The following is a 24,097-nucleotide window of genomic DNA, read 5'->3' on the forward strand; positions in this document are numbered from 1 at the left end:
TGTAGATGACAATAGAAACAGTGATACATTTGGAAGAGCTCAGGCCAGAAAGTGCTGGTAATCTTGTCTGGTTTTTCTTGTAAATACTTTAAAAGTTTTATTACCAATATTTGTATATATTTTTCATTCTGATTTATTTGCCGCACGAAGTGTATAATAAAAGCCAACGTATGTGGCCTATCTATTGTTTAAATTGTATTTCCTGTACTGTGAGTGCCTTTGATCCTGTGCCTTTAATATAGAGGGCAGTGACGCTCTGTATCCTGCGAGGAGACTGGGATACTGCCGCATCCCAATGAACCTTGCCTCTCTCTCTGCGGTCGCTAATAGCAAAACAAAGGAGAACAAATCGTTAGTTGCAGAAAAAAACGAATATCTAGTCATATCATGACGGAGAACACTAAAACGCACGTTATATTGCTGTCATGTGGAAGTTTTAACCCCATCACTAAAGGACACATTCATATGTTTGGTAAGCATTACCTACGCGCTCTTCTGTATATTTTAAAGATATGTTTTGTTCTCCAGATGTTGTGGGTAGGAGATATGTTTAAAAATGACAAGGCGTTTAGCAGTCTACAGAAGGTTAGCATGGAAATTAACCTATATATCAGCATTATAATGTCAGAATTGGGTGGTGTTGTTGGGTTGGTGTTTTGCCATAGACTTTTATTGGTATTCGCTGTCCATGAGGGAGGTGCTGAAATGGGCTACGGCCTCAGTGCTGGAAATGTGATTATGTCAGAATTAAGTTAATGGTGTAATCATTGTAATTTCAGTTGGGGGGTATTTATTTCACTCTCTGTTTCTGAACACCACGTATGAATGACATTAATTAACAACAGAACCATTAAATCTACAGGTTTATATTATCCTATACAGCTATATTGAGCGCACAGTATGTATCATTTCAGTGTAGCCCTACGTAGGTATATGCTGCATAGGCCGACCAGCCCTGAAACCGACAGCAAATGGACTTGAAAGAGCAGGCTAGGCTAGTTTGAGATTTAAATGTAGCATGTATACGGATGTTGAGCCACTGGACACAAGGGGCCTATTCAGCATGTTTGAGCGTTGGTTGCCTGCTAGCAGATACTGCGTCACTCATAATGAATGAGAAATTGTATCTCAAATCACAATAGCATACAAAAAATGTGAAATAATGAGCTAAAACACAACAGGTATTCACAAATTAATGGAAATGCAGCAAAATGGCAAGAAAACACAGGCAAATCTATATCTCATGACTAAATATTTTCTCCTTTTTGACTTTATTGTTGTCTTGTACATCCCTTCTTTTTAATGTTATTTTACTGCTGACATACAATTTGAATAGTTAATGAAGGCAAGCCATTGTTGTCTTTGCCTTAACTGTTGTCAGTTTTCAACGGACATTTAATCAATTAAATAACTGTGGACTATTTCATCATGGCTTATCACGTAGGAAAATATCATGGTTTTCTTGTTACCTGAAACATTACTGATTCTACACACAATTCAGTAATGGCACAATGCTACAATTAGGGAGATCACATTATAACAGTCAGCCAAATGCATCAGTATATTGATGAAAACAATCACAGTAGAACTAGTAAAGTATTCTATTTTATAATACACATAAGCTATCTTGCCCATCAATATATAGTAATGTCAATATGCTATAAAACATGAATGCACTTCTAACGGAGGCAAACAATTTATATAAAAGTTAGTTAAAATTACTGCCATCCAAAATCAGGAATACGAGGGTGCACCATAGGCTAGTACCCTGAAAATGACTAAATCCTAAGAGATAGTCATTAGAATAGAGTGAGTGAAATGATTATGCTGCAGCAGTAGTGAGTGAACCTGGAATATCATGAGGCAGAGGGAAAAAGCATCCATTTTTCCATGACCTATTTTCCAAACCACCTCTCTGCATGCCTTGCAGTGGCTGTTATAGAAAAAAAGAAAGTACTCTAGCTGCACATGAGTGGAATGAAAACTCCCCCAGTGAGCCCTTCTGACTCATAAAGGGATTACATGAAACAACAGAAAGTGAAGAAGCAGACAAATGCATGTATCATGGACTAAGACTACAGAATATAAAAACTTGTGGATGGTGTCAGATGATCATACATTTTCGATATTGATTCAGTTTCATCTATGTTGTAAGTCATTGGATTGCGATTCTTCTCTTGAGACGGTAATGGTGGGGGCATGTAGCTCATTAATACCTCATTCAAAGTTGCATATCTTCACTAGTAGAACCCTTGCCTATGTTCCAAATGGCACCCTATTCCATATATAGTGCACTACACTCTTAGCACCTTTTTTTCTATCTAGAATCTAAAAGGGTTCTTCGGCTGTCCCCATAAGAGAACCCTTTGAATTACCCTTGTTGTTTCCAGGTAGAACACTTTTGGGTTCCATGTAGAAACCTTTTCACGGAGTGGTCTACATGGACCCCAAAATGATTCTACCTGCAACCAAAAAAAGGTTCTACCTGGAATCGTTTTTTCTAAGAATGTACTTTCAAAAGTAATGCACTATATAGGGTGCCATTTGGAACTCATTCCTTTCGTTCATTATTTGCCCCACACCATCCGCTTTGATGGACAACCCCAAACTATTCTATTTTTTAATTTTCTCATTAACACTCTCCTCAAATCATACACTAGTGTTCCCATGATCTTAACTTTCTATCTCATACACAAAAAAAGGGTTCCTAAAGGGTTCTTTGGCTGTCCCCATAGCAGAACCATTTTGGGTTCCAGGTAGAACCCTTTTGGCTTTCATGTAGAACCCTCTGTGTAAAGGGAACCACAATGTTTCTTCCTGGATCCAAAAAGGGTTCTTCAAAGGGTTCTCCTATGGGGACAGCCAAATTACCCTTTTCTAAATAGCACCTTCTTTTCTAAGAGTTTACCCTCTCTTCCTTAATAAATAATGCATTTTCTAATCATATTGATGTTTATGACTCTACATCTATAATGGCTCTGGTCAATTTACACAGGCACTGTACATCACACACTTTGAACTGAGCTGATGACTTGCAACACGTAGGCTCCAGTAGGTTTCCACATTCACATACAGGCTTGAAGAGGGCTGAAACAATGAGTTTCTCTATTGGTGGCATGCAGGCAGTAACTCCACAACAACAATATAATGAATAGATGAATGCTTACTCTGTGGTCGAAACAAAAAGTCCTCATCAATCAACTTCCAAAAGGCTGAAAAAGGCGTCTGGAATTCCTTGATCTGTTTCCCTGGAGATTAACTGTAAAAATTGTCATTTGCACAGATCCACTGGCGAGTCAGGGTTAATTTCTTTTTGTACTGTAACTAAGCAAAATATTCAGCAACACATCAGGTTCATTCACAATAGTACCCTATGGAAAACAATTTATGAATGAATGAATGAATGACAACACTGTTATAGACTGTTTATTATAAGCAGAAATTCAGTGACCAAACTTCTCATGACAGAAATGGAAACATTTAGCTGATGGCAGACAATAAGACATAGGTTAGCTGATTAAAACTGTAATGTTGTGCACACTATGAACTATAATAAGTATGTTGACAAGTATGTACTGCATCTGCTTCACAGAGAAAGCCAAAGAATACCTGCACAAAACAGGGAAGTTCATTGTGATTGGGGGCATCATCTCTCCTGTACATGACTCCTATGGCAAACCGGTACGAACTTCTTACAGTATATTCACAGACTGCTTTGTTTGGTATCTACGAAGTGGATTTGTTTGATTAGCTAACAAACAACCACCTCAACCAATTATCTGATATGAGTGACAGGAGTGGAATTTAGAGAAAATTAACTGGGGTTATTTTTATGAATGAGTGATTGCTTTGGGTGGTCCTCCTGTGTAGGTGTTGTTGCTGCATTCAGATTATATAAGCCACCTCTAATTCTATCGTCATCTATTCTCCCTAGCCATTTCTGGAATAAATTAAAAGCTTGTCCCAGTTTCTCTCTCTATAAGAAACAGAAAACATGAATAATAAATGTAAGAGAAATGCTGTTTCAGTCAGATCATGAATCTTCTGCACATTTTTTTCATCATTGTGTCTCTAGCACGAATGAGGATTGGATTAGTATGTTATCATTGTTGTGGTTGCACAAATGATTGACATCAGCTATAGAATGTCATCTTCAGCCATTTTACACAAATATATGTTCCTCATAGATAAAACATGTAAAACCAGTTGATTACCATGCAGAGGCACACAATAGAGAGAATGAACACAATGCCTGCATCACAAATGGCACCTTATTCCCAAAATATTGCACTATATAGGGAATAGGGTGCGATTTGGGATACACACAACGAACACAATGTCAGCAGCTTATCGATCCCCTGTGTGTTCACAGGGTCTGGTCCCCAGCAGACATCGTCTCACCATGTGTCAACTGGCAGTCCAGTCCTCTGACTGGATCAGGTGAGTCAGTGGATATATCCGATCAGAACAACAAGAATGCGTCCAAATGGCACCCTATTCCCTACATTGTGCACTACTTTTGACCAGAACCCTATGGGCCCTAGACAAAAGTTGTGTACTAGGGAATAGGGTGCCATTTGGGATGCAGTCCAAGTGAATCTTGATTGGCAGTAAGTATCTTGAATGGCCTCTATTAGCCCCTTGAGACAGGATGTGTTTCTGGCAATGTCATTAACAAAACACAGTGTGTGAGGTATTTAGCAGATGTGCAATATCATCAGTCCTATTATCCTGCTAATGAGAAGGATAGAGATCAGTGCCCGTATTCATAAAGCGTGAGTAGAAGTGCTGATCTAGGATCAGTTTGCCTTTTAGAGTATGATGCATGGACAGGGGGACCTGATCCTAGATCAGGACTTCTTCTCTGAGACACTTTATGAATACAGGCCCAGGAGTACACAGCTGTTCATCTATTATGTGTCATTTTCCTGCAGAGTGGATCCCTGGGAGTGCTACCAGGACACATGGCAGACTACGTGCAGCGTGCTGGAGCATCATCGTGACCTCATGAAGGTAAGCCAGGCCATGGAATAATGACTGGCTACGGTTACTCAGACCACACTGTATTGCATGAGCTGTACATTTGGCACTGAAGGACAATATCTAGAGCAATTTGATAAAATATGTGGTAGTTCAGAGAGAATAGAGTTCAAGGTAGCCTACACTAAATGCATCAGATTTAGCTACTGTGTATGGAATTTATTCATAGATGTTGAATTAATGCGCGGCCCACTGGCTAGTTGACATGCGTAGTGAAAGTATGTATAAGGACTAAGAGCAATTTGAACTGCTTTTATAAATGACCTGTACCTTTACTGTATGCTGGGATTGTTTAAAAGGCAACTAAATATTATGTTATTTTCGAACATCTACTGTAGTATAAGCCTGGTATCAGCAGAAAAGCGTAAATCTGGTTTATGTGAATACATTGCATTCACTGGGGGAATTAGTGTCACAATATTGATGCCTAGAGTTAAACATCAGATAAATGATGCCTAAGTGAATACATTGCATTTAATGGGGGGAAAATTAGTGTCATGGTATTGATGCCTTGGGATAAGCATCATATACACGATGCCTAAGTGAATACATTGCATTCAATGGGGGGGAAGATTAGTGTCACAATATTGAAGCCTCGAGATAAGCGTCAGGGTCTTGATGCCTAAGGGAATACATTGCTTTCAATAAGATTGGAAGCAAGTAGTTGACACATAAGTCAATTGCTTTCATGTCTGTTGGTTTCCCTCCCTCCCTTTCTTTGCCTCCCTCTGCCTCATCTTTATCCCCTTTCCTTTTCTTCTCACCCCTCCCCCTTATTTCCCCCCTCCATCCACTCCCCTTCCCTCCCTCTCTCTCTTTTTGTCTTCTATCTCTCTCATTCTCCCTCATTCTCTCTCTCGCTTTCCTTTCAACTCTATCTATCTCTATTCTATAATCCCCCCTCTATATAGCAAGAAAGTTGGTGCTAAATTTAAAATGTGTAATTTGGTGAAAGACAGACACACTCACAGACAGACAGACAGACAGAGCTCCTCTAGTATTGCAAGAACATTGTGTCCAATGGAGGTCAAAATAAGTTTGTGCCGATTTACTTCAAATTTCATATGCCGGGTCATAACAGTCGCCCGGTCACAAATGTGTACAATTCCTAGAGTTAAAGTGCTTTTGATTGACATTGTTAGAATGATTGAGGCTAGAAACACAATTCACATATGGGATAGTTCAGCAGACACTCCTGATGAACACAAGCCTACACCTGACCATGTGAAATGAACTCTTCACAGTGAAAGCTTCGCCCCACAGAGAACACAGCTTTTTTCCATAGAAAAACATTACGTTCAGCCATTACATAACCATGATGCCCCCGTGGACTGTGATTGAGCTAGCTAACCATCCTTGCAGACAACCGATCGCGACCTTACAGGGATGCCTCGTGATGAGGTTCAGCGTCCTATGGCAACGGGAGTGGCTTAATTCATCCTCAAGATGGTCCTTTATACTCACCCGGTAGTTACACAAAAATACTGCATTCCGTCCTCTTTAAAACAGTCAGTTCTTAATGTCAAAGCTTGAAACTGGGGCATTTAAACTGGCGCAAGTGACCCCAGGAGGCCGTATATTGAATTTCAGGGTCCTGCTATTATAGGAAGTTACTAAATTGGGGAAAGGGGAAAGGGGATACCTAGTCAGTCCAGCTGAATGTATTCAACTGAAATGTGTCTTCCGCATTTAACCCAACCCCTCTGAATCAGAGAGGTGCTGGGGGCTGCCTTAACCGACATCCACATCTTCGGCACCCGGGGAACAGTGGGTTAACTGCCTTGCTCAGGGGCAGAACAACTTTTTTGACCTTCATTGGACACAATGGTCTTGCAGTACCAGAGGGTCTATCTGCCTGTGAGTGTATAAGTCTGTCTGTCAGTCTGCCTGTCTTTCACCAAATTACACATTTCTAATTTATCACCAACTTCTTTGCCTTGAATGCAATGTATTGACTTACGTTTCAATATCTATGTGTCAATATCTAGTCTGTGGAGGTGGGAGAGAGGAGCGAGAGGTGGAGGTGGGAGAGAGAAGAGAGAAAGAGAGAGAGAGGGGGATGAAAGAAGGGGGATGGAGAGAGAAGTTAAGGAGGTGGGATAAAGAAGAGGTAGAGAGAGATAAGGAGGCAAATAGAGAGAAAGAGTAGGAGGGAGGAAGAGAGAGAAGGGGGAGATGGAGAGGGGATTAAAGAATAGAGAGAGAGGGGTGAGAGAAAGAGAGAGAGAGAGGAGAAAGCGAGTCGGGGGAGAGAGAGAGTGAGAGTGAGAGAGAGAGAGAGAGAGAGAGAGAGAGAGAGAGAGAGAGAGAGAAGGGAGAAAGAGAGAGAGAGTTGAGGGATAGGGAAAGAGGTGAGAGATAGAGAGGGGGAGAGAGAGAGGGGGGAGAGTCGTGGGATAGGGAAAGAGACGAGAGAGAGAGAGAGAGAGAGAGAGAGAGAAAGAGAGAAGGGAGAGAGAGAGAGAGAGAGAGAGAGAGGGGATAAACAGAGCGAGAGACAGAGGAAGGCAAATAGAGGGAGGGATGGAGCGATGGAGAGGGTTGGTGAATAGAGAGATAGAGCGATAGAGGGAGGGAGAGAAAGAGAACGAGAAGAATGGAGGGGGAGAGAAGAGAGATGAAGAGGAGGGAGAGAAAAGGTGGGGGAGAGAGAGGGAGAGAGGGGGGGGGGGTGGTGGAGGGTTGAAAGAAGGGAGGGAGAGAGAGAAGAGGAGAGGGAATAAAGAGGAGGTAGAGAGAGAGAGCGAGAGTGAGCGAGAGAGAGAGCTTTGTTTGTAGGCATCAATATTGTGACACTAATCTTCCCCCAATTGAACATAATGTATACACATACGCGTCATGTTTCTTTGATGTGTATCTTTTTGCTACAAACCTACCAGTTTGTACATGACACTTTTCAATCATGTTGGTAGTATGTGACAAATCCAATTCTTCCGTCAGAATGTAGTCAATCTGTTTGTGCTGCTGACCTAAGCTGGCTCAAATGCAATTCTTTGGGACTGAAAATGTAAATTCTGGTGTTTTCCTGTCCACAGAGAGTCACAGGGTGTATTCTATCCAATGTGAACACACCGTCCACAACTCCAGTGATCGGCCAACCACAGAATAAGACTCAGACTGCCATCTATCAGAACCACAACACAGTGAACAACAAGCCCACTGCCAGTGAGTGATGGTGTACATACACAAACGTATTTGAGATAACATTTATGCCATTTCGATTAGGATGAGAATCTAGGTCTAATATCTTGAAAATGTATGATTGATGGAAAAGAGGAATTGTCTGGTCTGTAAATATTTTTCAATGGATGTAATTTGCTGCTAGAAAATGTTGGATGTTTTCTTCCATATACCTAAACAGTTAAGCTGTGGGGGAAGATGAGTGAGAGCTTGGGTAAAATTTGCTGTGTTCGCCCACACATGGACCGTTTCACCTTTGTAGGTAAGTAGGCTACACAAGCAACTTCCTGAAAAACATACATTTCTTAGCTCCCTCTGTAGATGCCTACTGGACAACTTTTGTTTTCAATGAATTTATCTTAACACTTTGTTCTAGCTAGCTATTTGTTTAGGTAGCTATCAAGTAAACACAATGTGAGTTCACAATGATTGATGAATTAAATTATAACATTTTCTTGTATCTTTTAAATTTTATGTCAAAAGATGAAAATGCCAACCTTGGTACTGCAATGCGATATGAGGAAATTGGTGAGTTAACACTCTTTTGTATGTCTCCATAAGATTGATGTATTACCAATATTGCATACTGTTGCATTAGGTAATATTGTATAGGTAATATTGTATAGGTAATATTGTATAGGTAATATTGTATATCGTCAGAATACAAAAGCTTTTGCTTATGTCATTCAATTTTCACTCAACAACCCATAAGAACTTTCTTCATTATCAAATCATTGAACAGGAAGTTATCTTATCCAACTCTTTGTTTGTTGGGTGTCTAATTTCTGTCTTCCTCTCTATTGTCCAGAGTTGCGCATCTTGCTCCTATGTGGCAGTGATCTTCTGGAGTCATTCTGCATCCCTGGCCTATGGAAAGACAGTGATGTAAGCCCCTCGTTCTTTCTCTTCCCCATCTTCTTAGGTCTGTTTGTGAGACTGTCATTCACGGAAGAATTATGTTCATACTTTACATAGAATACATTCTTGCCTATTGGCATGCCCTAAAGTTATATTAAAGCAGACATAGGCAGACCTGTAGAGGTCAAAGGAGACACTGCAAGACGAATAGTTTTAAATAAGGACGACATTTGAATCTATCCAGTGTCCACTTAGAGGCATGAATGCAAATGATGTAATACCCTAATGAGCATAATGCTGCATCCAAGATACTTTACCAAAACTATTACAGTCACCCGTTTCATTAGCATTGCAAGGAAATACTGCAATGTGTCATACAAATGGTTTGCAGATGGAGGTGATTGTGGGAGACTTTGGGATTGTTGTTGTGCCTCGGGACGGAGTTGATACAGAAAGGATAATGAACCATTCCTCTGTGCTGCGCAAGTACAAGGTAATAACTACATTGTGAGCGTATGAGTCATGAGCTTGGTGAAAAGTAGGAAACCAATAAGCTTGATAATGTAATCTGTAAGAAGCTTATTATGTTAATGTCTTAACATATAATCAACTCTGTACCATAGATAATTAGAAATGTCAATGTATTAATTGTATAATGTGTAAAAGATGCTCTCTTTGTAATTTCCAGGATAACATCACTGTCGTAAAAGATGATGCCAACCACCCTATGTCCATTGTCAGTTCAACCAAGAGCAGGTTAGTGTGAATTATAAGCTGGGTGGTTCGAGCTCTGAATGCTGATTGGCTGACCAAGGGCATGAGAAAACATGTATTTTACTGCTCTAATTACATTGGTAACCAGTTTATAATAGCAATAAGGTACCTTGGGGGTTTGTGGTATATGGCCAATATACCACAGCTAAGGGCTACTGTATATCCAGGCACTCCGTGTTGCGTTGCGTTTAAGAACAGCCCTCAGCTGTGGTTTATTGGCGATATACCACACCTCCTCGAGCCTTATCGCTTAATTATAATTTATCTACCATCCTTTGGGCCTCCATTAGGAATATTTAAGAAATAATTATGGACTGTTCTTTATTATTATTGTCTATTCTTCACTGTGGACTCTCGAAAAGTTTGGTTATTTTTCACAAATATGGATGTCTCTTAATGTACCACTTTGGTTGCTGTTCAGTGTCTCTTGGGTGTAACCACAACATTAGCTAAATATTAGGGGGCAGTTTCCCAAACACAGATTCAGCCTAGTCCTAGACTAAAAAGCTTTCTCCATTAAGCTTGCTTTTTAGTCCAGGACTAGGCTTAGTCTGTGTCCAAGAATCCACCCCTAGAAGATGAACTAAGCTGTTCCCTTAGAACATTAGAATCATTGTAATTCTATGGCTGTTCCCTTCCCTCAGACTGGCCCTGCAGCATGGTGACGGCCATGTAGTGGACTACCTGAACCAGCCAGTCATCGACTACATCCTGCAGAGTCAGCTCTACATCAATGCTTCTGGATAGGAATTACTGCTTTGGCCTGCTGGCATATTGTCCCTGTCTGTCTTTCATGTGAAACGTATACTCCTCTTGAGCTACTGCTTTTCCATTTAAAGATATCCATATCCCTTCTTACTGTATCATGGTGACTCATCTGACCTGTGGATGTACAGCGAGGTGCCTGAGAGCTGTGTGTATGTGTGGACCACCTTCACAACTGACTTTGTGTAGGCTGCGCCGGCCGGGCGGGATAGAGAGGGGGGATGGAGTTTTTGGGACATGTCCCAAATAGCATAACTTTCCTTATTGCGCACTACATTTGACCCGGTCAACAATAGTGCACTTTATAGGGAATAGGGTGTAATTTGGGATGCTACCTTGGTGTCATTAAGAGAGGGTGCAGAGATGGTAACCTATTGAATTTGGGCCTTTGCTGTTGATTTAAAATCTGTATGTTTTTAGACTGCATGCTTAGAATGTTTCTGTTTTGGCATGAGTACTTACTCACTTTGTAGATAGATGTTGTGAAAGTGTTTGCAGAAAAACAAACATATAGTGGGTACCCACCTCTCACTTCATTTTCTGTTCACTCCAAGTCTACTTTATGTACAGTATCTGTATTAATGTACCTGCGACTGCGCATCAATGCCTAAATGTTTGGTTTTCAGTGGGCATTGATGCAAGATGTACATCTGTTTGCACATAAGAGAATGATTTGAACGTTCATTTATTTTTGTGTGCAAAGGATTTTTACACGTTTCTTCTGCTTGCCACCGAGAACATGACCACGCCTCCAAAAAACAAATGCAATGAACCTGTTTCTTACTGTGTAGCTAGATTCTTTTACATATAGAGGAAAAAACAACAGCACAAAGTATAGAAGTGCATTTCATGTGCCCTGGGGATGAGTTCACATATGTGCCCTGGGGATGAGTTCACATATGTGCCCTGGGGATGAGTTCACATATGCAAGTCTCTCACTCTCCTTGCACATAACACTCTGTCATAATAACATCAATCTGAAATAAATGTGTTCTAATGTTGTACTGCAAAGGACGTGGCCTTTGATCAGTAGTTTCTTACTGAAACTCCTCATGGTCAGGGCCAAGACGCTTTTGACAGGGTATTTTAATGAGCATTGTATGTAACCATTGCTTTAGACAGTCTTACTGCAAGGAAGGGTAAATAGATTTGCACATTTTGGTTTAATAAGTGTCTTTAATTGTGACCAAAGCATCTTGCATACGTATTTACAGTAGCTTTATGTGTGTCCATTTGGCGAAGATTATTAGGTTATTCCATTTTAATAGCCGATGAAGCAGAAGTAAAATGCATTCCACTATTTCCGGGGATCTCCTGGTTCATGATTTTAAAGAAATAGACATACAAGTGCTAGTTGTCCATGTAGTAATCTCGTTCTCCAGCCTTGTGGAGAACATAGAAGTCTGACATGACGCAAGACTATCAATAGACAATTTTCAAGTCGTGTCGAAAGTCATATTTAATTGGATCTGGAATGGCCAGAAAACATTAAAACGGGCATATTTATAAAACAAACATGAGTTGGAGGGTTAAAATTATTTAATATTAAGGCATTAAACCTCTCACTTAAAGACTCCATTATATCAAAATTATATCTATATCCAAAATGGTTTTTGAGTAGGCTACTAAGAGAGGCACATCCAATGTTCAAAAGCGGGCTCTTTGCCATTAAAACAAACAATTTGACAATCAAATCAAATGTTATTGGTCACATACACATGGTTAGCAGATGTTAATGCGAGTGTAGCGAAATGCTTGTAAATGGAACCCTGTTTAAAGCCATACAGAATTGGTTACAATTCCAATTTCCTCCTCCAGAAGAGGCGTAACAAATATTACAGAAAATAATATGGCTAAACTCCAATGTACTGATAGAGGAAAGGAACATTGTTTTTGAGAGAATGTACAAGGAAGGTATCGTGTTTATGAATGACATTGTAAATAAGGACAGTCAAATGTTGTCACACAAGCAATTAACAAAGGTCTATGGAGATGTGGGCGCAATATAAAAGTATAACCAAATTGCAGCTCACACATAAAAAATGGATGGAGCAATTACTCATAAGAGAAAATGATACATTAGTTTGTTTGCCGCCAATCAAAAACCATGCATGGCTTAAAATGACTAGTGTAAATCGTAAAATGTATATCCGTTTTATTTAAGCTTGAGAGGTTTGACAACTATACCGCATAGAATTCAAGATAGTTGGGAACAGATTGTTGATGTTTCAATATCACGGCATCGGGTTTATGAACTGATATATAAAACAACACTTGACACAATGTGTTCTTTTCCATTTAAACTATTATATACAATTCTTGGCACAAAAATAATGTTCACTATAAGGGGCATTGAACAGTCAGCCTTGTGCAGACTGCAACCAAGAAATAGAATCAATAGATCATTTATTTTTGCGCTGTGCTTCGCTGGCTCGCTTTTGGAGTCAGGTCCAGGAGTGGTTGCTGAGTCATAATGTCTGTGTTCAGATGGACCTACAAACAGTACTGTTCGGAGATCTGATAGACCACAATCAATCAATGGGAAATATGATTATATGCTTAGCTGAAGTATTTAATTTGAGGGCCATCGTGGTAGAAATGGTACAAATAGAGAGGTTCAAGACTCTTAGTAAGACATCACAGTAAAATAGAAGGATGTATTGCAAAAGGAAATAGTCAAATGGTAGTGTGCCGGGAAAGACGGGCTAGTCTGTGGACATCTGAGGGGTGGAATGGAGATCAGAAGGACTGGTTGATTTGAGAATGAACTTAGAGTCCAGTACAAACAGCAGGAGGCTATAGAAAGGATGCAAGTAATGTTATTTTATAGACTAATCTATCTGCTAGTTTCATAGATGATTACAAAACATACTATCAGTAGTACACTGTGTAAGATGCTCCAGACTCACAACACTGCTTCTTTATGTGTGCTCCAAATGTAATACTTCATGTACAAACTGAACTGGGTCCCAATATCCCTTCAAGTCGATGGTCTTTATTCATGCATCCCTTGAGTCTTTCTATCAAACATCTCAGCAGGGTACGCCTTACATACACAACATCAGTTACTTTGTGTTCTTCAAAGACTGGTTTAGATAAACTAGATGTGGTGGGAAATCTGATATGAAAAATAAGCATTGTAGTGGTCCAAGTTAATATGGACCGATTTTACTATACTATAGTCTCAGAGAAGGTTTCATAGAACCTGCGGCTTTAATTCGAGCTGAGTGGGTTTAGATGACTTATAGATAGAGATGTTTGATTTTATTCTGTCCATTGATTTATTTGGATAGGAGTCCTGAAAATGATTTTTGGGGGAATCCTATGTAATATGTGCTGGGTTAGAAATTATTTGTATTTTCTCGTCTTCAACTGTGGACTGACACAATATAACATCTACTCTGAGTTTATTAATACCTCCTTAATAAACCAAGTGTGTAACAATATATATTTTGTAGTTGCTTACATTGTTAGTAAGTCCCTCAGTTGAAGAGCAAAAGAAGAACACATTCATGTTAATAAACATTCATTCAATTTGTTTGTGTTGCATTAAGTGGCACCAGGTTTGTATTGTTAAGAAATGAATAAATATTGCAGTTTATTTGACAGAATACAACAGAAAATACATTGTTTTCAACACTTCCTAGATCACTGAAAATATTGCTTCTCTTGAGTCTGAAACTTCACAGAAAACATTTTTTTGCAGACAGTTATAAATACATTTAGTTTAACACACATTTTTCTCACACGTAAAAACACGTAATACCATAACACATTCAGAGTTATTTTCCAAACAATTAGGCATCCCAAATGGAGCCCTTCTCCCTATATAGTGCACTACCTTTTGACCAGAGCCCTTTGGGCCCTTAAGCACTATATAGGAAATAGGGTGCCATTTGGGACGGATCTTTAGATCTTTGAATAGGGGTGATTAAGGTTTCTCAATTGGTGGGGTGTTGAAGCAGCCCTTAGGGATGTTGGCGTGGATGTCCTCCAGGTTCCTGATGTCATCCAGGATCATATCAATATCTAGGTTGAGGCCAGACAACCTGGCCCTCTGGCCGGCCTCCTTCTCCTCCAGGTCCTGAAGCCGAGGCCGGAGCTGCTGGTTGACCTGGTCACGAGCACTGGAGATGGACTGCTCCAACTCACCGAGCCTCTCCTCGTCCACACTGCCTGGCTTACCTGTTAGGAAAGGAGAAGAGGGGGAAGGGTGGAGATGAGAGGAGAAGACCAATGGTCAGCACCAGTTTAAATCATAATGTCATAAATATGTGTTTTTATGACATTAATATGAAGATAGGACGGTGAGTGAAATTAGACAAAACACAAGTGGTTTTGTTTGAGTTTGCTGATTGTAGTTGTTGGGGGAATTTACCGATCATGCTCAGGAGGTTATTGATGACCAGGAGTGTTTCTCCCACTGCATCTCTAGTGTGCTTGGCGTTGACGTAGGCACCCGTTCCTCCCATTAAAGCCTGAGGGAAAGAACATTGCAAAGCATTATAAATATTACAGACCTTTCATTTGGAAAAATGTATTTATTTTAAGAACCATTTGTGTGTGCTGGAGTTGTGTACTGGAGTGTTTCACATGAATCCGTTATATTGACACAGGTTTGTTAAGGTATAACATATCATATCTGAGGGCATCACACTAAAACGGACCTCTGCAGCTTTGTCTCTCTGTCCCTCAGCATTGGCCCTCTCCGCCGCCACTTTGGAAACAGTGGCTACCGCCTGGGTCTTCAGGTCCTGCACGTCCCCTTTCAGCTTGGTGGCGTCCTTCAGTAGATCAGCGGGAGCTACTGGTAAAGAGCCGGACATTCCCTGTGGACAACAAGAAACAGTCAAATGAGCTCATTTTGAAGTTTCCATGCGAGTATTTTGGTTGTGAATAGGTCATGTCTGGAATTGAATGGGCTCATGTGCATAAGTGACTCGAAACATTAACCTCATTATTTTCCCAACAGACATTTTCCTTCTAGAGACTTGAGCTAAATGCACAAGCTGTGGATTAGCATATGAACCCCAGTTGGATATTCCCATTGAAAGGAAAGAGTCTGGTAGTTAGGGTACCTCCAGTCGAGAGACCACAGCTTCCAGCCTGCTGAATGTGCCCAGTGCATCATTGTAGTCATCAGACACACTGCCTATGATGAATAAGGTCTCTGAGTTGTTGCCAACAGCTTGCTGAATGGTGGCATTTATGCCAGGGAGTCTCTTTATGGCCTCGTCTGCCAAAGCCTTGTTCTTGCTGATCTGGCCGTCAAACCCTGTAGGATACAAGAGATTTAGACATAACCATCAGTCTTTTCTGGCAGGTTTATCTGTAGTGTATCAGTATCGAGATATATTTTTTTGTTATACAGTTTTAAATATATTTGCTATGTTCTAGATACTACGCAATAAATATGTGCTTTTTAGATGAGAGAATCGCTTTATTCGGTGCAAAGGACACACAATAAAATGTTATTGATTAACTTACACCTGCTGTAACTGCATGTAGTGCTGTTGAACGTCATTATTGATTCAACTGAGAAATATATAGCTCAGATATAATTACAGTTACTGTGTGTCTGTGCCTTTCTAATATGTGGGCCGGCCTTGTCATATAATATGCTGGTAGTTTATTCATATTTCTACTGTGCTGTAGTTGGAATAAGACCTATTGAAATGTGAAAGTTATACCTCTGAGCATCTCCAGTGCTTCATCTACCCCATCAATGTTGTCTGTGATGGCCTTCAGGGCCAGTTCTGTGTCAGCCTTCGCTGCATTCGCTCTAGTAAGGAGCTGGTAATATTCCTGTACGAGAGAAATACCAACAATCAACATCGTGCCAGTTATTACCATTTATAAGGGTTAGTGAAGTCATTAGCTAATTATACACTATTGAAATACTTCAGTTGGATAATCTATCAGTGAATTTCACACGTCGCAGGGAAGTATTTCTCAGAAACCTTTGAAGTTGGAATATGAGATATGATATACTACCAATCCTACACAGAACGTTTTCTGAAAGCTGATGAGTGAATAGTGAAAGGCCTCAAGTGTACCTGTTGAGCTGCCTTCCCCAGGGCCAGGAGGTCCTCTACTGCAGCCTTGTCCTCTTGGGTCTCCTCTTGTAGCGCCTGGTACTCTGTGAGGTTTTCCTCCACCTGTTCACTCAGGCCATCCAATTTAGCCGCCACACTGTCAATGTCCTTTTGCCAGAAAACAGGAGCTCATTCAGACTCAGCGCGTTGTGCAAGTGTAATTACATACGCACTAGATTCCTCACCAGTCAGGTTTTAATTAGATCTCCTCCCCCTCTTTGCATTTTTTGCTGACTCATGTCCTCGATTGTTAATTGCTTTGTTATGTTTACATGTAAATTATCAAGCTTTACAAACATGCCATGAGACAGGTTCAGTTGCCAATGGTTAGACACAATGATTTCATAATGTTCATAGTGAACGGTGTTGAAATTGAATGCTTTTTTCAGCTCTCTAGGACACAAGCATTGTGGGGGAATCCTTCTCTCCCTCATTTCCAGGATGGAGACACTGTATATCTATCAATATTTGCCTATTATGATTTTTAAGATATCTTGGAAGACTTGACCTGAGAGCAGTCACTAAATAGAGACCAGAGAAAAGAGCCTGCTGAGAGGCCTGTTCTGCTCAATACCTTGAGAGGACCAGGGATGTTCAGCTCCAGGGAGGCTATCTGCTCCAGGGTGTCAGCCACCATCCTGCTCTCATCTTGGGCAGAGCTGCTTAGGCGAGTGGCCAGGCTCTCCATGGCCTTCACCTGGGCTGAGTTCTTATCATACCTGACCAGAGGAAAACCAAATATAACTAATATCAATATAACAACAACAGTTCATCGATGATGTTATTATGCAGAACATTACATGGCTGGTCTTAGACGACATATCGTCTACTGTATTTTCACAGGAGATTGACATGAGTTTCTTACTTGGTTTTGAGGTCACCGATAAGCTCTCTGATCTTGTTTTCCCCTGTCATGACAGTTCTCATGAGTGCCAGGGACTTCTCTGACTCTGCAAGAGCACTGTTTGCTGTCTTCTCAACTGTCGCCGCTTTGCTCTGATGTCTAATAAACAGTTACAACATAGAGCCATCCTTAGCACGGCATGGGATTTTCCAGTCTGTATGAATGGGACATGGAGGGGTGCAGTACTCACTTATCAGCCAGGCCTGTTGCTCTCTGAACCAGAGTAGAGAGGCTGTCTGTGTCCACTTCTGCATCACTTAAAGGGAATTCCTAACATCGGGGTGGAAGGTAAACACGAATGAAACAGATCCCTAACATGCATTCATTGACATATTCATATCTCCTTCCTCTCTCCTCATTTGATGACATCAGTGATAAAAAAGTAGAATACCACTGTACTACTATATAACTCACAGCTTGTTTGATGTTGAGTCTGGCCTCTTCTAGTTTGCGCCGCACATCATGAATGAGTGTCTGGATATCAGAGACCTGTCGTTGGTACCTCTGGTCCTGCAGCTTTATGTTGTTGATGGTGTTGGAGATCGCCTGGATGTCTCTGCCTTCACTCAGCTGGGTTGTACTGATGTCTGAGAGCCGGGCCTGTAAGTCTTTCTCTGATTCTATTCAATAGAACAAAACAAGACAAGTCACCAACAGGAAATCTTTGCACTTCACATATAAACCGAAAGCTTCACAAACTGAATGTGAGATGCATTCGGGTGTGACAGAGACACAGTGCATGGACGGTGCTTCACCATGTTTCAGAAGCCTGGTAACCATCCCGAATGGTATTGACATATGTTGACTAATTAGAAAATGACTGATCCTCTGATCCTTTAAGTATCAAGGATGTATAACTATTATAAAAGACTTACCAGAGAGTGTCTGTGCATTTCTCTGCAGGTCTGTGACTATGTCCTCTGCTGCTCTGATGGCTCTCTCCATCTGGGCATCGTTCACTGGGAGACTGCCACTCTCCGTACCCGTAAACAGAGTTTCTATCTCCCGCAGTTTACGAGTGTACCCCTCCACCTGTGACACATGACCCAATGCGATAGGAAAGCTTAAATAGAGCTTATGAAAGGTTATTCTCTGGTGATAGATGAAAAGATAGCTGGCTGGAGGCCAGCACTCACACAATAGTTTGGTCTAGATTGGCGAGATGAATTAAAGGTTAACAAAAACCTTACTTTACTGTAGGCCTACATAGTACATTCAGAATATGTCATTGGAGGCAAAGTGTGAGATGGAGCAGTAGATTCAAACCCTCAAAGGTATTCATTATGAAAGAGAAATAACTTCATAGGTTAACGGTTGTGTTTCAATACTTCAACTAGTTCTCCTTTCAATTCCTCCTCCCACACTACAGCCTGAGGGGAGGGAGCACCCCAAATGTCACCCTGTTCCCTATTTAGTGCACTACTTTTGACCAGGACCCTTGGGTTCTGGTGGACATTAGTGCACTATACAATATATGGAATTGGGTGCCATTCATCTTAGTTCACAGGATGCGTAGGCAATGCCAGAGAACACACCCCACACAAATATTTCATTTACCTGTCAAGTACTTTCCCCTCCCAGGTAGAGGCAGTATATTTACTGAGAGGACCTGATGAAGAAATGTTCTTGCAAAAATACTAATGCCAGATCACAACTTGTATGAAGACACTCTAAACCTCTTCCTCTCGTAACAAAATCCTTGTACAGCTATTCTTTCGTTCTTTCCCACTAAGCTTTAAGGATGTTGAATCAGCGACAAGGTGAGCACAGTGAAGCCAGAACAAATACCACAGCCAGTAGCCTTATTTCTGGTCCAGTTATTGTGTCCGCATCTCAAAAGGAATCCTATTCCCTATACAGTATAGCCTAGTGTACTACTTTTGATCAAGGTCTGTATATAGGGAATAGAGTGCCATTTGGGATGCATACTGTGCTGCCATTTAATAATTGGAGAGAGCACAATGACATGTTGGACCTGAATGGAAAAAGAAGACATTGATCAAATCATCCAAGTGGATTTTTACCTTGGTCTTGACAGGGTTGAAGCAGGAGGGACACGCAGAATGCTGGCACTTCAGACCCTCAAAGCCTTCTCTGCATGAACACTGGCCCTGGTCACCGCATTTGTTGTACAGAGAACCCTGGGAATTGCAGCCACAAGCTAGAACGCAAAAGGAAAAACAGTTGTTAAAATGTATATAAAATTACAGACAATATTTGACTGTTAGAATCTAAAGGAGGAGCTATGTGCCTCGTGTCTACGTGTGAACGAGCTGGATATGGGGAGCAAACAAAGTGCTGTCCGTACGTTTGCATGCCTCTGATGGCATGCTGTGGTGATATCCATCCAGACAGCTCTCACAGAAGAAGCCAGTGGTATGATTCAGACATTTCAGGCACTCCCCTGTCTGCGGGTCACAGCTACTGACACCGTTGCACTCGCAGCGCCGACAAGGCCTCTGGACGCCATTTTCCCCCAAGGGATTGCCATAGAAACCATCCTGGCAGGTGTCGCAAAGTGAGCCTATTGAGAGTGAGGAAGAGGTACAATATGAAATATCAAATATGCAAATAGCTGATATTGAATGATAAATGCCCTAGTACTCTATCCCATCTAACAGCCATGGTCTGTGACTGTGTCCCAAATGGCATCCTAATTCCCTATATAGTGCATTACTTTGACGATTTGTGACAGTGACTCACCAGTGGTGCCAGGTGGACAGAGGTCACACTTGACCTTCACGGTTCCTGGGCTCACAAAGCAGGCAGCTCCATTGGGACAGGGACATTTCAGACAGGACCGTGGCTGGGCAGGGTCATTATAATACCCCAGCTGGCAGGTCTGGCGACCAGGGGTCTCATCTGCAGAGTAGCAATCGCCTGTGGAATGGCACAACACAAAATCAGACACACACACACACACTTTCAACAAGACATGATTTGTCCTGCATTACATTATTTTCATTTTATATGAACATTGTATTTCAAGCATTGATTTGAACTTCTATCCAGGGAATGGCATATTGCAAAAGGAGGTTTGTCCTGATGAAAATCAACCAAATCTCATCATTAATAGCGACAATACAAAATATATGAACACAAACATACAGTAACACTTGGACAAAGTTAAAACGTCACCAACCTGTTTCAGAGTCACAGCTTCCTCCTCTACAGCTGCAGGGCTCACAGGAGCTGTATGGACCTTTGTTCGGAGAACTTCTCTTATACCCTGACGCACACCTCTCACAGAACTGTCCCTCGTATCCCACTGGGCAGTTACAGTTCTGGACCCAGGCAGCAGGGGTACCGGCCCCCTGACGTGCAGACTCCATACGTACATTGTCAAGGTAACCGCGCCCTACAAAGGACAATAAGGAATTGAGCTTAATTGAGGGATTGACAAGAGATGAAGAGAAGGCAATGTGTTGAGGATGTGTACCAGTGTCATTTTTGACAATTGATTTAGAAAGATTACATAATAAAAATACAAATACTGAAATAAACTCGATATAAAACTGTTCCAAAGCACTTATTTACGACCAAGGAATGACTCTAAGGATCTGTTTATGCAAAACAGTAACCAATCTCATAGTCTGAGTCATACAAAAATAAACACTTACCATTTTCCCCAAATGTCCCACGGATTTTGATGGCAGTCAGATTCTGGAGGAGTGTTTGAAACTGGAAAGATGACAGGAGGGGCCTCCATTTACTGCTCCGTTGCTCATCCAGTCTGAGAATGAAAGACACAGCATGCAATGTTTACACCACCATGTCCTTACTACTGTGGTTATTGCTGTAATTACATTGTAGCTATTGTAATTATTCATCGTTACACTGTATATTTTGCTTATCATGAATATGAGAATAAATATGGAAACATGTATTTTAATGGAAGCAAAAACCAGTGGTGTTACTGTATTAGGCTACTATTATGGTCACGATGGGGCAGTTTGTTGTGAGACAGGATTGGATTTGACCAATTAGAGATGAGCTGCTTGGCAACCAGCCATTTCCCCTTAATTGTAATCCATTTGGATCAGACAAGCAGATGACCCTCTGGCTTACTAGCTGTTATCAAGCTTTTACATTCAATCAGTGTGAGAAAAACATTGACCCCTTCACACTCCACATTCACAATGTGAAATGGTCTATAATGTGTTTCTCAATTGTTATCTTTGGCATCCATCTCACTATTCACGCCTGCATTCTTATCTCCTGCAGATCAAATTATGTTTGTATCTGCCCTGAGATGGACTGCTTCCTATCAGTCGGTACACTTGGTACCTCCATAGCTGTGTGTTGTACACAACACCACAGCTGTGTGTTGTTTCACATTTTGTTCAGTTACATTTTGAGTGTCACTGATCTACACATAAGCCCCTAATGTTAAAGTGGATTTTTTAAAAAAAATTTATGTTTATAATTTTTATTTATTTGAATGAAGACCTGAAATGTCTTCAGTCAATAAGTATTCAACACTTTTGTTATGGCCTAAATAAGTGCAGGAGTAAGAATATGCTTAACAGGTCACATAATGAGATGCATGGACTCGGCTTGTGTGCGTTAATACTGTAGTGTTTAACATTCTTTTTAAATGACTACCTCATCTCTGTATCCCACACACACAATTAACTGTGACGTCCGTAAGTCAAGCATTGAACTTCAAGCACAGATTCAACCACAAAGACAACTGAGTTTTTCCTATGGTTTGCAAAGAAGGGCACCTAGTTGGATAAAACAAAAAAAGCAGACATTGAATATACCTTTGAGCATGATGCAGTTATTAACTTTACACTTTGGATGGTGTATCAATGCACACAGTCACTAAGCAGATACAGGTGCCCTTCCTAAATCAGTTGCCGGAGAGGAAGGAAGCCGCTCAGTGATTTCACCATGAGGCCAATGGTGATTTTTAAAAGAGTTACAGTTTAATAGCTGTGATAGGAGAAAACTGAGGATGGATTAACAACATTGTAGTTACTCCACAATACTAATCAAATTGACAGAGTGAAAAGAAGGAAGCCTGTACAAAATTAAAATATTCCAAAACCTGCGTCCTGTTTGCAATAAGGTGCTAAAGTAATACTGCAAAAAATGTGGCAAAGAAAGTAACTTTTTTGTCCTGAAAATAAAGCGTTATATTTGGGGCAAATCCAACACAACATATCACGGAGTACCACTCTTCATATTTTCAAGAATGGTGGTGGCTGTATCATGTATTGGGTATGCTTGTCATCGGCAAGGGATAGAGAGTTTTTGTTTGATAAAAATAAACAGAAAAGAGCTAAGTACAGGCAAAATCCTAGAGGAAAGCCTGGTTCAGACACTGGGAGACAAATTCACCTTTCAGTAGGACAATAACCTAAAACACAAGACCAAATATACACTGGAGTTGCTTGCCAAGATGACATTGAATGTTCCTGAGTGGCGTAGTTACCGTTTTGACATAAATCTATGGCAAGACTTGAAAATGGCTGTCTAGCAATGATCAACAACCAACTTGACAGAGCTTGACAATTTTTTAAAAGAATAATGTGCAAATATTGTACAGTTCAGGTGTTAAATCTCTTAGAGACTTTCCCAGACTCACAGCTGTAATCGCTGCCAAAGGTGATGGTATTGACTCAGGGGCTTGAATACTTATCTAATCAAGATATATTAGTGTTTAATTTTCCATGAATTCAAAAAAAAATTAATTAAATAAAAACGTTGATACTACAGAGTATTTCGATTAGATCGTTGGGCAAAACAAATGATAATTCAATCCATTTTTAAATCCCACTTTGTAACACAACAACATGTGAAAAAAAGTGAAGGGATGGTGAATACATTCTGAAGGAACTATTCATCTGTCTACTGCAATGCTCTGCCTGATTCCCACCTGAATGTGTAGGTGATCTTCTGTCCACAGGGGACGATGGTCCTCAGGTCTCCCAGGGAAGCTGCCACTCTCAGCCCAGATCCCTCCAGCACCACATCAGCCGTGGACGGGTGGCGAACCCCACGGTCCAGCCTCAGGGAGAAGGATATGTTCTGACCGTAGCTCAGCTCCTGGTTGCCCAGGTAAGAGTCTAGCCATCACAAAATAGAACAAGATCCAGATAATTTTAGAAACATAATAATTGATGAATGGGGACTTAAAACCCATTACAGTCCATGCCCTGTCTAAGCTGGAGGGGGACTATTTAGCTATTTGATTTAGAATTTTAAGACCCCTTGTCTTAAATATATATAAAAAATGTATCTGATTAAACATGTTATTTGGCTTTACTGCTATTAGCACATACATGCTAATACATACTGCTATTAGCACATACATACGCATTGAATGACAGATTCACTACATGGAACATGGAAGAGATTGTACCCCCCAAGTCCACTTTCGAAGTTTATTCTGAAGTGTCTGTCCAATTACTGAGAGATATAAGAAAGATCAGGAAACATTTGTATTTAACCCTCTATTTGTTTCCACTAAACA

The 24,097-nt window shown here is 40.7% G+C and overlaps 2 protein-coding genes across 2 annotated transcripts in view; one reads left to right on the forward strand and one right to left on the reverse strand.

Annotated features, from left to right (window-relative positions):
- LOC109875045 (nicotinamide/nicotinic acid mononucleotide adenylyltransferase 2) lies at positions 1–14,063 on the forward strand. Its single transcript, XM_020467190.2, has 12 exons — positions 1–57; positions 243–472; positions 3,593–3,681; positions 4,373–4,440; positions 4,935–5,013; positions 8,076–8,205; positions 8,402–8,482; positions 8,704–8,748; positions 9,029–9,105; positions 9,470–9,571; positions 9,767–9,834; positions 10,497–14,063. The coding sequence occupies exons 2-12, from the start codon at positions 388–390 to the stop codon at positions 10,597–10,599; spliced, it is 927 nt and encodes a 308-aa protein (XP_020322779.1). The 5' UTR covers positions 1–57; positions 243–387; the 3' UTR covers positions 10,600–14,063.
- Positions 12,714–24,097, reverse strand: part of LOC109875043 (laminin subunit gamma-2) — a 16,317-nt gene continuing 4,933 nt past the window's right edge. The window contains exons 6-22 of the mRNA XM_020467189.2: positions 23,501–23,690; positions 21,237–21,349; positions 20,759–20,974; positions 20,320–20,496; positions 19,925–20,140; positions 19,641–19,777; positions 18,492–18,648; positions 18,031–18,236; positions 17,807–17,886; positions 17,578–17,715; positions 17,287–17,431; positions 16,674–16,820; positions 16,308–16,422; positions 15,696–15,892; positions 15,285–15,446; positions 14,996–15,095; positions 12,714–14,802 (exon numbers count right to left, since the gene is read on the reverse strand). Coding sequence (XP_020322778.1) covers positions 14,549–14,802; positions 14,996–15,095; positions 15,285–15,446; positions 15,696–15,892; positions 16,308–16,422; positions 16,674–16,820; positions 17,287–17,431; positions 17,578–17,715; positions 17,807–17,886; positions 18,031–18,236; positions 18,492–18,648; positions 19,641–19,777; positions 19,925–20,140; positions 20,320–20,496; positions 20,759–20,974; positions 21,237–21,349; positions 23,501–23,690 — 2,750 coding nt within the window. The 3' untranslated portion in view covers positions 12,714–14,548. The remainder of the gene's footprint in view (positions 14,803–14,995; positions 15,096–15,284; positions 15,447–15,695; positions 15,893–16,307; positions 16,423–16,673; positions 16,821–17,286; positions 17,432–17,577; positions 17,716–17,806; positions 17,887–18,030; positions 18,237–18,491; positions 18,649–19,640; positions 19,778–19,924; positions 20,141–20,319; positions 20,497–20,758; positions 20,975–21,236; positions 21,350–23,500; positions 23,691–24,097) is intronic.

The sequence above is a fragment of the Oncorhynchus kisutch genome, linkage group LG30 (assembly GCF_002021735.2).
Source record: "Oncorhynchus kisutch isolate 150728-3 linkage group LG30, Okis_V2, whole genome shotgun sequence".
NCBI lineage: Eukaryota > Metazoa > Chordata > Actinopteri > Salmoniformes > Salmonidae > Oncorhynchus > Oncorhynchus kisutch.